Source organism: Falco punctatus (assembly GCF_963210335.1).
Source record: "Falco punctatus genome assembly, chromosome: 8".
Classification (NCBI taxonomy): Eukaryota; Metazoa; Chordata; class Aves; order Falconiformes; family Falconidae; genus Falco; species Falco punctatus.
This window is the reverse complement of record NC_137588.1, coordinates 20,690,558-20,705,767: the sequence shown is the minus strand read 5'-3', so window position 1 is coordinate 20,705,767 and position 15,210 is coordinate 20,690,558. Positions and strand designations below refer to the sequence as shown.

Sequence of the window (15,210 nt, the reverse complement as noted above, 5' to 3'; positions counted from 1 at the left end):
GGCAGTCATTCATACTGGATTTCTGGATGTCTAAAACTGGAAAAATGGCCCAAAGCAGTAAGAAAGTAGATGACATTAAAGTGACAGAAGGCTTCCCATTTCAACAATCCCGATTAATATAAGATACTGCACAAAGACATTGATTAGAATAGCATAGCTGACAAGTATTTCTACCAAATAGTTTCTAAAGAATCATAAAATCTTTCTCCCTCTCCTTCCATTTCTCAACTCACAAGAATTAAGTTCTTCTGTAACACAATTTAATTACTTTCTGCATTGAAGTTAAAATTTTTTAAGAGACAAGTGGCAGACTGAGGTTCAAGAGGACTACAAGGACTACAAGTGCTCAAGTATGGTCCAAGTCCATAAATATAATATAAAAATAAAACCTAAAAAGGAGATGTGAACCTGAGCGAAGCAACTTGCTTTCAAATGCAGAGCCAGCTATAAAAAAAAAAATCAACAGGTACATTTAACTTTCTCCAGATAACTGAAGATTTGAGTAGATCGGGGTATTTCTTGAAAATACTATACAGTCATGCCCAAATGATTTTGAGACATTATCTCACATCCAGCAATGCCAGTGACAGATTTAAGTTACTGGCCTGACAGACCCAAGTTGATTCTGTGTTCTACTCTCCAGTCCCTCCACCCCTTGCTCCAGATGAACAGTGCAGAAAAACCTCAGTAAATCAGTGTCACTTCTGGCAAGATTAGCTTTGGAATCAACACAATCACATCCCCATAGCATTGCATCTTAGTTGGAAAATCTTTACGTGTGGTTGCTCCCATAACCAACATGGTTTATCTGCAGACTGGATACATCACACTTGTCCGACAGCAATTCTCACACCAACTGGCTAAACTTATTCCAATTCAGTATATTTCTAATAATTCATTAAAATGTCAAACTTTAAGACCTCATTTTATATACTCTCCTGTTTTCACCTGAAGCTCAACTCCGTGTCTTTCTGTTTATGTGGTGCAAAAATTAAAAAGTGCACAACTCATTTATAAAACAGCCTCTATAGGCCACAAGACTGACCTGAAAATTGACTGCAAAGTTACCAAATTCTGAACATGTCATATATTATTATTCACATTTTTTTCCATGTGCATTAATTTTTATGATATGCCTATGAAATAAAAATAAGTAGCCCATGTTACAAAGAACAGCAACAGCAAAAAAAGCAAAATAACAGCAGTAAACATGGGAACTGTACCATAAAAATATGTACCACTGATATGTTACAACATAGTATTAAATATAGTAATAATCGCAATATAATTAACTTTGTAAAAACAAATAACCAATAGTAAATTTTAAATTCCCTAAAGATTTCCCTACTCAAGATTTATCAGCCTTATTAAAAAAACAAAAATCAGTGAGAAAGATATTGAAAAAGTCATGTCATTTTCTGGTTTACCATTTATCTTGGTTTTATTGTTCTTTTAGCCTTTAATGATGTGCTCATAAAAATAACAATTCTTAGTCTGACTGAGGAATCTTACACAATCTGAAATTACTTCTTGTTCATTTATGGAACCAGCTATTTCAAGTGTGTTCATGAGAGCTACAAAGTGCACATCCCTGTTCTGCGAGATTATTAAATATACCATCATTAACACGGTAACACTGATTGTAGTAGTTTGTCAGCTTCCTAATGACTGCATTTACTGACTTCACCTTTACTTAAGTTCTAAAAGATTTTCTTTTCAAGATGTTGTGTATCCAAATTGCTTAGTATTTGACCCTTCAGTTAACGATGTAATTTAACACATATCGTAAGTCAAGCAGTTTGTTTCCATACAAAGACCCTTGCATTTTTTTCAGTAAGTTGCAACAATTTTCATAAGAATGAAATAGTACAAACAGCAAGTGGTTACAAATCCAAGCATATTTTGTATTTTCTTTATTGAGAGCTTTATTCTTTTGGATAAAAATAACATTTAGTTCTCATTTCATTTTATTAAAATTCTTAGCATTGATTAATCTAATTTTCATAAACATATGAAGTTTCAAAAATAAAACCTAGTCCTCCTTAAACTGCAATGTTAATAACAGTTACCTAGCAACATCATAAAGCAATATAGTTAGCCTAAAAAATTTTGTCCAATTACTGATTTATGTGTTTAGGGGGAAAAAAAATTAAAAATCTTACAGGCCATATTTTCTTTCTGATTTTTCAAATATATGATCTAGTTAGAAGTTATACTCATAACATTAAAGTAAGATTTGCTCCTCAAGAAAAGGAACACTAAACTATGAGTTCCAAAGATTAGACCTCCTTCATTTCTGTATTGAGCTCCTACTGTATCTAATGATAATTCTTCAAAGATATGTGGAGATTCAGAATGCATTTTAAAAAACCTTTATCACTGAAGGAGTGCAAAGCCCATGACACAGAATTTTACTTAGGATGACAATGAATAAAACAGCAGTGTATTAACTACTTGAGGAACACAAAAAATTTTGATTCAAGAAGACAAACAAAATATATTTTGTTTCTGTGTATTTCTTAAGTTTGTATCACGTGAAAGAAAAAAAAAAGGTCTACTGCAAACTCTTAGGAAATCAGTAGAATACTGCACAATATGCATTTCTATGCACCAATGGTGATGAACCATTATTATGATTTATACTGTTATAATTACTTTCTTAAACTGTTTTTCTTTAGATATTCTTACCAAATGTTACTTCTCCATTGCCACTCTTGTCAAATAACTGAAAAGCAACAATGAATATTGCATCTGGAGTACACAAAACAGATTCAAATGCCAAAAACTCTTGATAGGAAATCAACCTACAAAGGAAAATACAGAAGTTATAAAGATTTCAAAAAATTATTCACAATACCAATGGTATTTTGTGTTTGATACTCTAGAAAATTGTATGATCCAACTATTAAAATAAAATTCCAATATAAAAATGTTAAGACACTACACTAGAAAAAGTATTTGTTATATTTAAGTGCTTAACCTTTATGCAATCTAGTTTCTTCCTCTATGAAAGAACTGAATTCTTCATATCCATCAACGACAAAATATAATTCTCAGTGAATATACACAATTCATTACCTTGTAATTATAAATGTAAGCAGACAGCACTTAAAAATTAAGACATAAAAAACCCACAAAAATTCTACCAACATGAAATTTACAGGGTTGTCATTATATTACTAATTTATGTATATATTTCTACTGAGAAAGAAAAGATAGTTTAATGCAAGTATAGGAAAATACTATACATTGTTTTAAGAAAATACATACATTGCATAACATTCATTAAAAATCAACAGGTTCAGAAAAAGTTACACTTAACTACATATACAGAAAAAATATTACACTTCAAATATAACATGAACCACACAGTCATGTACTTGACAAGAAAGAAGGAAAGAAAGAAACTGTAAGAACATTTGGACATAAGGACAGTTAGACATGACCAAGGCAGGCAAGGATTTAAGTGTAACAGCAGATCACAAGATTCTGAGCTGTGTATGCAAGACAGTCACCGTAGAGAAAAATGCAACTTGTGATACATTAGGAAAGCTGCCTCCGTGCAAGATAAGGAAGCAGCGATATTCCCACATACAGTTGCCACATCATCTCTGGAACGCTGCATAGAAATTGAACTTCTTGTGTTCAACACATAAACTTAGACTTGAATGTATGCACAGGTAACTTATTAGGATAATCATAAATAACTTTTCTAGAGAAATTCAGCTAATTCTGACTAACAAAAAAAACATTCAGAAGGGATCCCAATACTGTACATAAGAACAGCTACAGAAAGATAAACCCTAAGTCAGAAGATAAAGGGTAATGTTGGGTCAAGAATAAAATCACACATCCATCAAAGTAATTAGAGCAGGCACACACTGTGGCCTTTCCAGAATATTGCAAGAAAAAGCCTTAGTTTTAACAGCAAATTTGGTTTATTAAAACTACTGTGTGTTTTCATCCTTGTAAAAATAAAGGACTTAGCTTGATGACTTAGAATATTCCATCCAGTTACAAGTTCTTGAGCTCAGTTTATCGAAGTAAATGATGGGATATCTATTTTAGCATCAAATAAATTATCAATGGAAATTAAGAATTTTAATGATTTTTTTAAATTAAAAAAAACGCCTTATTCCAGTAGATGCTGCTAAAACAGAATTATCACTGTAGATGGTGCATTTTCCTAGAAATTGTACATAATTGATCTGAATTTAGTACTCTTCATAGGAGATCATTAGCTCACAGTGATCACTTCACACATATACTGCTTATTGCTAAAGAATCAAGTATAAATTTTGTTCCCTACAGAAAAAAACATCAAGCCACACTATTCATTAGCTTATCTAGTCGTTCTCTGTCAAAGGATACATAAAGCAGAACTGAGATACTTTAAACAAGGTTACATCTGTTAACATTCTTGCATAGATGCATTATATAGAAAATACAGAAAAAATGTAGTGATTTTGAAAGGAATTCAGAGGTGGCAAATACAGAATTATGATATTAATTTGTCACACGTCAGCCACAAAAAGCAGAGATGCGAGAATGGTTCTTCAGATGCAAAAGCCAATTTCATTCAAAGGATGATCTTGGTTTAGTATCAGAGAAACAGAATATCCTTTAAAATAATTGTAAATACTGTCATTTCAAAATACATCTCACATACAAGCATAAACCTGGAATACAAATTAATTCCTAACCAGGAAGCTTTATAACTGACAGAATAAAGTGACGATCTCTGCAGAATGCATTCATAGAAGCCTGAACCTGAAAGAAGCCATCTTCAGACGTCTCACTTTAACAGTGCCTACAGCAAAAGGAGATAGACACATTCAATTTCCTTTCCATATATTCAACTCGCAATGCCTAAGAGCAGGGATATCCCCTGCAATCCTCCATTATCTGTTAGGGCAGAGATAACAGGAGCTGGATTAAACAGAATGATGGAGCTTCCCACCCAATCGCTACTCAAGTACCATTCAGCGAACCCACTGCATCAGAGTCCGTAACAATAGCAAAACACTCACCCTTCATTTTATCTGTAACATTTTAAAAAAATTCCTTTCCTGTTATGTCTTGTGTACCATTACCCTTCACAAGCAAGCACACAAAGTATGCCACAATTCTCCTCTAGCTTCCCTTTTTCCCTACTACAATTCTTTGCTCTTTTTTCCCCCACATAACATAGCTTTTAGATGTTATGTATAGCTCTGTTGTGACTCTCCATTATGTGAAACACCAACTATTTCCTCAGGACTTAGTTTAAGAACAATTTCCAAATTGTAAGAATGATAAGCTGATACAAAGAGTACCCAGAAACAAGCAATTAAAAATTAAGAATTCTGAAGTACTGTGAAATTTTGAAGGAAGAAGAAAAATCCTTATTTCTATAATCGCAGTACCTACTAATGTTAATTGACTTATATAATTGGGAAGCTGGTTTTGACACAAATATATATATTTAAGTACATTATTCAGATAGGATATTTATCCTAACTTCAAAACTACTGCCTGCAGTCTGAAGACATAGGAATGCTTAGACCATCAGTGAAATCCCATTGTATTAAACAGATAGCAAAAAGGCAGTTTAGGCCAATTTCTAATTTAAGGATCATCACATGAATTTCTCAGAACATGCATTTGTAACAATGAGGAATAACCACTTGAAAAGTGAACAGTTGTCTGTTTTAAGAATTACCTTACAGACTTCCACTAGAGCAAACCAGTCTTGTACTGTAGTAATGGGAGAAGGCAACAGTACTGAACAGTTAACTAAAGATCAAGTTACTATCAGAAAAAAAGTACAAAAACATTTTTTAAACATATGCGTAAAGACAGCCAGTTCCAAAATGTGTGCTTTTTTTTTTAAAGTGCCAAACTGAAATCTAAATGGGTTTTTAAAATATTCACAAAGAAAAGTTACCAAGGACACTTTGAGTATTTATTTGAAGGGCAAGCAAGGCTAAGAGAATATGATAGCAGATACAGGAATTAAATTTTGTAACAGAACCCAACACTTCTCAATGACTTGCTGTGTGACACTGGGCTGTCATTTAATTTACAAATATATGCATGGAATAGGACTACTGATACTTCCTTGGACTTCATAAAGTAACTTTAAGTGCTTGGAAAGATGTAATGCATTCTGGAATTCAGTTGAAGATTACAATAATTATTCATGCTACAGATTAAACTCTCTGTATAGATGATATAGTTATTAAAGTCTGAATTTTGATATAGCTCACTACAAATGCAAGAATGCAAACGTAAAAGTAAATAAATTAATGAAGATGATGATGATGGGTGTATAACAAATTTTCACATGAAATACAGATTAGAGATAAATATAGATTAAAACATTTAGGGAAATAAAGTTTCAGACAAGTATTCAGACAGACAAACATTTTGCATTGCAGACCATATGGTAATAATTCCCATTACCATTGTTGCCATAGATAAAGCACACTTACCTATATTTGATTTTCTCACTTCAAATATCACCCAGATTTGAAACAAAAATAAACACAACCAAAAAAAAACCCCAAACTTATATTCACAGGGAAAGCAATAAAAAATTGATGCTTCAATGTCAAGTTCTGTTGTAGCAATAAAACAAATTATTGATTTCTTACTATAAGAAAGATCCTTTTAAGACATTTCCTGAAGAAATGCACACTGTAAAAGATAACCAACAGCTTTCAGAGAAACAAGATAGTCAACATGTTTGCTTACGAGTCATCAATTAGACTCTTATTTCAACAGATACGTACAAAATAGCCTTTTCAATTGATAATATTGATAATGGTCATAATATTGATAATTATAATAATCAGTGCAAAAAACTGCAGCCATGTATTGCAGAGGGACAGGTTACTTGGATTTATGAAATATATGTATGTATCAAGTGTATTATCAAAATGCTGCAGCTTTATAAAAAATATAACCAGGTAACATTACAGTAAACAGGAGATCCTACATTTGTCATATAGTGTAAAATGTATACAGCACATACAATTTCATTTGTAAAGCACAGATACTGTGCAAGCTGCTCAGGATAACATGCAGACTAATACAATATTCTAAAGCAGAACACAGGAAAACAAAAACATTTAAATTATGCCAAAGGTCAGATTTAGACTCACAAATCCAAGGAAGTTCAGGGGCTTTCAATTTAAAATAAGTTACATCTATGTATTTGCAAACATATTGTATACTATTTTAACAGCAATTTTCTCTCTCTTCTCTACAGAATACCCACTCCCTTCTGCATTCTTGAGCTGTTCTCTAATCCATCTTAACCTTCTCACTTTACTTGAACAATGTCCACACTTCCTACTGCAATCCAAGGCCAAACCTAGAAGCCTACATACAGCAAGAGAAAAGGCTCCTTTGAAGACAACTGAGTTTGAGGGTACTACCTCAGCAGAGGGGACATTTTGTAGATCAGTATCAGAGAACTGTCTAAAAGCAAGTAGTATCATCTGTAAACAAAGTTGGAGAAGTTTTATGTGGTGTGACCTCATCTCGATTAGGCAAACATCTTCATTCATAGAGTCATTAAACCTCTCTCCTAATAGCTAGCACTCTAAAAAAGACCTCAATGGTTTAATTTGAATTGCACACTATAGAAATAAAAAAGATCTTCCATATTTCCACATTTTTTTACAGGTACAAAGGACTCTATATAGTATCTAATCATGGATGTGAGCACACAGAAAAGAACTTTTCCAAGGCAATCATACGTCAAACATTTGCCATTCAACTTCCTCTGCCGTAGTAATTCCTTTGTAGTAATTGTTAAAACTCCTTTAAAACTTTATTTTAAAAGTGCATGTTAAGCATCGTATTTTCCCCCCAATTTCCACAGATTTATAGTCTATTGTACTTGAGAAAAAACTTAACGTCTAACTAAGCTTAAAGTGTAATAAAATCAATAATGTATTTTAGAAGATGAAATTATCAAACTCATTCATTCACATATTTACCAATGCATTACAAGCTTCTAATGGAAAGCGAAATTCTCACCCATCCTTAGTTTGATCTGCCACTCCGGCCAACAGCTGCACTGTTTTAGGATTGTAATGCGGATCTGTATAAAGTCCTAGGTATTTTTGCACAAAATCTTCTGGGGTCATGTAACGCTCACCATCTTTCTCAACACTGGCATACTACAGTAAAAATAAAAAACAAAACCACACAAACAAAAATGAATCCATTTAGATGTTAATTACCAGTGATTACCAAACTAGTATCTTTACTGAGTATCGCTTAAAACAGTGCACAACTGTCTGCTCTGAAATTAAAGGGCTTGATTAAACTAATAGCGTTACTACACTAGTTGCATATCACCAACAATCAGATTATTCCTGTAGAATAGATGTGTTCATATAATGGCCAATATCTTCTAATAAAAAGACAATTACACATTTTCAGAAACTGTCAGGTAATTGCATAAATTTATAAAAATCACAGCCCTGCTGTAGCTTTCCATTTGCAGCTACACTGTGAAAACACAGCACATAAATTTTCTTACATTTCTAGTAGCAGATATCTTTTGAATTGTTCCTGATCATTATTTTAATTAGTTTAGAAAATATATATTATTTCTTTTCTCTTTTTGTGAGAAATAAATTTTCAAATTAATTTTTATCCTGAAACGAATGGTTTTGGCATCTTTCATTTAAGTAAAAATTCACAAACACAGACAAAAAGGATTTGAATAAATGGAATTGTTTTGATTTTGAGTTTTAATTTCATTAACAACACATTTTCAAATAAAAATCACAAGGAAATTTTAAATTATAGAATTTAAATATTAATAAAACTAACTAAAAATAAAAAACCAAGTACATCTTTTTTACTTGTATACCAAGACAACTGCCACATGTCTGTATCAGTATTCTTACCGATTGCTTTTCTGTTTCAAATAATTAATTGCTGGTTCTTATCTATAGGTCAACTTTTAATTTAAAGTGAACTTCTTAGCATAAAGTAAATTCCTCAGCTGTCCAGTTACACTGGGTAATACCAATCTTGAACTAAGAACGTGTGGAGACAGGAGTAGAAAGCATCACAAGTGATGAATAAAAGGCAAATGTATTATAGAAGTTCATATTCCTCAGATCATGTTTCAAGTTGGCAATGTAGTTGAAGGAAAAAATTCTTGTGGTTTATTTATAATATGAGAGCAATCTTAGAAATAAAACCTAAGTTTTCAGATTACAAAGTTACATTATGTTTGCATCCTGGAACACTGAAAAGTAGCTTGAAAAAGATTTCTAGTTTCCTAAACAACTGTGACCCAATTCGGTTTGACAGTTGAGGTTTTTCTCAGCATATTTGCTCACAAAACCTGTAAGCAAGCTTATTTGTTTACAATCCACCTCTTCTATTCACTCTCTACTGTAATGTCTACTCATACACACAATGATCTAGATGCAGACCTTCAAATATATACATAGAATTGCCTTTCTACTGAGAAAGTTTAAAAACTACACAGTTGTTCCATTAGAATTTTGATTTGCAATGGAAGTAATGGTTTTTAATTAATTTGTAAAAGCACAATTCACCTTTCCAGGTTCTAGTCATTTACAGATGACTATATAAGCATTCTCTGCAGAAAAATTAATGGTAATGCCCCCCAAGACCTATAGTGCAACATCTACGCTAGTGAATAAAGTTCAATTAATGGCCTTATCTGTGATTTGTAACTTCCTCTATATACAGCAGTACCTTGATTAAGTTGACACAGCCTTATGTGAAAGAGTAACAAAATGGGCCCTTACTCTGCCAGGGACCCACAGGAATCAGAATATCAACAATTAAGACATAACAACACATAATACCTGTTGATGCCATTATGATAAAGGGGATTATTTACAATGTCGCATGCCTGTTTCAGCTGTATGCGACCCAACCGATCCAGTCACAACACTATTTCAGCGTAAAGAAGCTTGCATCAGCATCAACGCCTGCCCAAGCTTCTCACCTACCTCTTCCACAATACCAGCCCCTCACACCACCTATCCTGCTTCCACTCTGTAGCTGTGATGACAGCTGTTTGCAAGGCTGCACTGTAAACCACATTACTGAACTAATGCAGAATCAAAATAGATTATTTCCACAAAAATAGGAAGGAAAGGACAGTAATCCTTTGACTCAGCACTGCTTCTGACATGACAATATAACAAAACTGACTTCACTGAATCAACTCAGAAAGGTTCTCTTCTCAGTCATATACAGATGTGACTAAAAAAATGCATTATGAAGACAATTCTGCTGCAAGACATGCAATCCAAAGAAAGTTTTATGTACGAAGGACCATCAAACATGCAGAGTATTGAGCATATCTTCAAGAATAACAGAATTCAACTGTATGACAGCAGAGTGCATATCAAGGACAGCCAAAATCTAAAAATCATCATCTTTTTTTTCTTCAGACACCAATTTATCAGAGTTCATTACAAATAGTGAACTGTTTTACAATAAAAACTGTGTGGAAAGTTTTGTTAAAAAAAATTGAGACAAAAATAATTAACTGACAGATACATTGAGCTCCATATGAGAAGGTCATGGTATTTTGAAAGAGCTTGGCAGCAAGCCAATAAATTAAGGCCTGACAAAGTAGCCAGGCATGTATTTACATTTGTCCTCAAGTTATCTTTTCACCATATAACTTAGGTCAAGAATCTTTTAGCACAGAATAGGCAATTGTAAACTATATTTTAATTTGCACATAAACCATGACAGCAATTAAATATTTATTTCCCTCACTCTTGAATTATATTTATAATACAAAATTCCTACTATACATTTATAGACTATCTCAGGTAAGCACTTGATGAATTTGCATGAGATTTTTTCATAAACATCATCACGTAACATGAACACACAAGAACTCTAGTCACGCAATATAGTGCTAGGTATCATCACACTTTCAAAAACAATCCTTTCCTTGAAAAATTGGTTCATTTCCAATTTAAAGGGGTTTTCTATCCCAATGATTTTATCTGGGCAGAGGAGAAATAAGTTCCAAAACAAAAGATATCTACAGGTACTCTTAGCTTTTTTTTTTTGTTAGGCTAAGCTATGAGCAAGAGATTCAGGATGTTGGGGGGTGGGCAGGGGGGAAGTTTCCTGTATTAAAATTGGAAATTTGATTGTTTCTTTCTCCACCTTGCTGGAACAGGTTCCACTTGCATTCAGCAGGCAGGGAGTAATTCAACTATATTCCCCAAGGGCTGACTGGGCCTTGCCTGAGAAAAAAGAATGAAGGCTCACTACGAAATCTGGTAACTATTGTTATACATAACTCTTTTATCCTTCCGTGAATTTTTGTTTTGTTCTTTTATGGTTGTTACTGAAATCAGTGGTTAGCAACACCAGAAAGGTAACTTATTTGACAGTGCACAAACATGACATTTCAGTGTCTGCATTTCAGTTACAGGATTACATAGAAAGAATAGCACATCCTTTTAATACAAGTCTAACTTAAGATTTTTAACAGTTTGAAATAATAAAAAGAAATATATAGCAAGCCTCAGAAATTCTAAGAGAAAGGTATATATCAAGCAGCCATTAAGATACAACATAAACTGGATGGACAGAGGGGCACATATCACATTAGAGGGTACGCATGAACAGAAGGAAATTTAAGTACGCTTTCTATCAATAAGGTGGATGACGAAGAGGCCTAGAGTTCACATCTTCCCTTCAAACCATTTCCAAGGGAAGCCAAATTTAGGAAGGAATGCACGACCTTTAGCTGAGGCTCACAGAACAGGCCGGCACTCTCAGCAAAGAGCACAACATAGCTGACCCCTGATGTGCGCAACACTAGTAATATTTCATAAGACTTTCTACAACTTAGTCTTGGAAAGCGTGGGCTCTCTTCTGATTTTGAGTTTGCAACTAAGTTTGCTTGCTACCTATCAAACAAAAACCACAATTTCAAACTCAATTATAAACAAATCTAATCCAACAGAAATACAAACTTCCTTTCTATGCCAGAGGTATATGTGTTGTTTCTGGTCATTTACTGCAAATCTCAGATACTCAAGGGGAGACAGGAGAGCTTTTGTATTTTTCATTCCTCAGAGCACAAAACAATCCACAACTTACTTCGCATGTTTCTTTGAAGACTGCAAGATAAGACATGGAAAAGACCAAAATCCACTGTCTGCTTTTTAGGTCAATAAAACATGTACTGTCAGAGAGACAATTTCAAGATGCAATTGTACAACGTTCTTCCTCTCCACTTTTCCCTGTATGACCAAAATCAAGGACTTCAAACCATTACTTATTTCCAGAAGCAAGCACTCCTACTGACTCAAGTCAAGAATCAAAAAAATTCCACATTTCCAAGTTGAATAGAAACCATATTTCCCTTTTTTGCAACCAGATATCCAAAACTATCTTGCAACAAGTTGGAAAAGAGCTGTGTGATGTTGTAGAACCACACATTTTTATACTGTATTGATATTTTTTAAATTGTATTTTCATGTTGCTTATTTATATACTCTACTGTATTCCTTATTTACAAAAGCTAAATGATCTATCAACAATAAATGAACCTGTGATAGGTTTTTTACTAGAAACTAAATGCTGAGCTTTCACAGTTTGATTCCAACATTCTAAGTTTTCAGACTCCTGCAACATTACCAGTGTAACCCAGTAGGCAAAAGCAAAAATCTGCCAGAACTATAGCTGGGATATAATTTCTCTCTCTCAGGTAAAAAGGTCTCTTCTGTCTACTTATCATATGCGGAAACTGTTAGGTAATACAGTAAGACCAAACGATAGAAGTCAAAGATTAAGTAATTGATTTTATTATTTACAGTATTAGCTCTAATACTTGATTTTATATTCTTTCCCTTTTCATGGAGGAAATCTTCTTGAATATACTGTGTAATATTCAACGTAAAGGGAAAAGAAAAAGTATTTTAGTGATTCTGGAAGTATCAGTGGCCCAACTATGGATGTAAAACAATAGTTGTTCTTATTCCATCTGCTGGAATCAAACCTTCATTATTGAAGTTTTAGGACTGACTGAATTTTCCTTTCACATTGTGCTTCACTGTAACTTAAGGGGAGTGAAGAAAGCTTCACGGTGTTATTTAAATGTTAATTCTAAGGCCCTGCAAGGGATAGTATTATGAAATCAATCAATCTTAAGAAATCAATTTTAAATTCTAAAAACGTTGGCAGTTGTCAATCTGTTTGGAAGAGCAACACAGATAAACCCTGAGGGCAAAACGTAACAGCCATGGAAGAATTTTTTAGAATCTTTCAAAAGCGTGTTTAAAAAAATAACTAGTACTTAGTTATGGCTTTAGCTATTTGTTTTATAGGAAACTGGAACACACTTCAGAAGATTATTTAGGATTATCATTTGGAAACGGTTAATCGTGACTGGTGTCAGGAGCAGTTTCTCCTCAGCGCCTGATGCGCTGCGCCTACAAAGTGAACTTTTAAGTGTCCCACGGGCACAACCTGCGTGCGATGCGGTGGCAAACCGCTGAAAGGGCAAAAAATAAAAGCCCTTGAACCGAACAGCATTAGACAGATCTCTTTACCTGCAAAAAAATACTTCGTAGTTCAGCAGGATCCGCTCTTTTGGTTGATTGCACCTGTGAACACAGGCAGGTTAACGCCTCGCCAGCCGGGCTACCGGCAGAGCGCGGATAAGAGCCGCCGGTGCGCCCGTCAGGGCAGCAGCGCCGGGCCCCAACCCGCGCACTGCGGGACCCCCCCGGCAGCTGCCAGCCGCGGGGCTGCCTGCAGAGCCCCCCCCGCGCGACGCCGCCCGTTACCGCCCGGCGGGCCCAGCCCTCACCGCCCGCGCGCGCCGGGTAACGGCCCCGCGGCCGCCCCACGCCCGCCGCCCCCGCGCCCGCCCCACGCCCGCCGCCCCCGCGCCCCACCGCCTCACCCCGGAGGGCGGAGGCAGGGCAGGCTGCGCTGCCCCTGCCCCGGGGCCGCCCCGGCATCGCGCCCCCCCCCCCCCCGCCGGCGACTTCCCCCGGCCCCCCGCGGGGCTCCCGCAGCAGCGGCTGCCTCCTCCCGCCGCCCGCCTCCTCCCCGGCTGCCCCGCGGGTCGGCCCCTTTCCTCCTGCGACAAGCGACGGAGGGGGAGAGTCACCTTGACCGCCATGCTGCGCCCGGCGAGAAGGAGGAGGAGCCGCCCGCCGCTACCCACCCGCCGCGCCGCCGCAACAGCCGCCGCCTCAGCGCAGCGCCGTGGTAATGAGCGCCCTGCCCTGCCCTGCCCCGCCCGGCGCGGCCCCGGGCTCCCCTCAGCGGCCGCGGCGCCCGCCGGCAGGTCCCCGGGGGCGAGGGGAGCAAAGCGGAGCCCGCCGGCAGGGGCCTCAGCGGGTGCCCGGGGCAGGAGGTGCGCCCTCGCCCCCCGCCTTGGCCGCCACACGGACCCGCGGCCGGCGGTGCTGGGCACCGGCGCTAGCACGGGTTGGACGGCGGATCACCCGCCCTGCCGAGGGCACCTGGAGCGCGGGTGTGGGTCCGTGCTGCAGGGGGGCGCCTGGTAGCACCTCCACAGTGCAAAACTGAACTTTTTAAGATGCTGCTGGAACTCCTTTCTCGCTTAACAGATGCAGCCGTGCCCCTGAGGGTCGGCGACGCTAAGCTGGTGATACCAAGTGCTGGAACTGTTCACAGACCAGCATTCTGGCAGCACGGCTGCGAGGCGGCAGTAGCCCCGTATTTCAAAGAGGCACAAAGGAATCAGTTCTGACTGGAATTCAGTAGCTTCTGACAGCTTCATAACACTTCAGCAGTAGAGCACGTTGACTTGCTTTAAGCGTCAAAATGAAAAACATGCAGGCCACAGCCTCAAGAAGGGAGAAACTTATACTTTGTTTGGACAATTCAATCACAGTAAGTGCTTAAATAATAATGCATGTTATGTCTTGCTGTACTATTTCAAGGACCCAACAACATCTTTCTTATCACATGTGACTGGAAAACATAAAAAGGACAGCTTCTGTTATACCTCAGATAACACAGTGCGATATAGACTTACATTATAGTAGTTGGGAATTCATAATGGTGGTCACAAAACAAGGGCTTATAACCGTAAGTTTAGAACAACGCATTTTCTTCAGAAAGCAGAACTTTTTTTGGCTACAGGTCAACAAGAACGTCCTGAAGATAGTTTGGAGTTCACATACTATGTATATGCCTATGTGCCAG

The 15,210-nt window shown here is 36.8% G+C and overlaps 1 protein-coding gene across 1 annotated transcript in view; it reads right to left on the bottom strand.

Annotated features, from left to right (window-relative positions):
• The window catches only part of SLC25A12 (solute carrier family 25 member 12), a 51,779-nt gene extending 37,538 nt beyond the window's left edge, over window positions 1–14,241 (bottom strand). Inside the window, exons 1-4 of the mRNA XM_080398932.1 lie at window positions 14,144–14,241; window positions 13,578–13,631; window positions 8,029–8,171; window positions 2,689–2,804 (exon numbers count right to left, since the gene is read on the bottom strand). Of these exons, the coding sequence (XP_080255058.1) occupies window positions 2,689–2,804; window positions 8,029–8,171; window positions 13,578–13,631; window positions 14,144–14,155 (325 nt within the window). The 5' untranslated portion in view covers window positions 14,156–14,241. The remainder of the gene's footprint in view (window positions 1–2,688; window positions 2,805–8,028; window positions 8,172–13,577; window positions 13,632–14,143) is intronic.
• Between the last annotated feature and the right edge of the window lie 969 nt (window positions 14,242–15,210).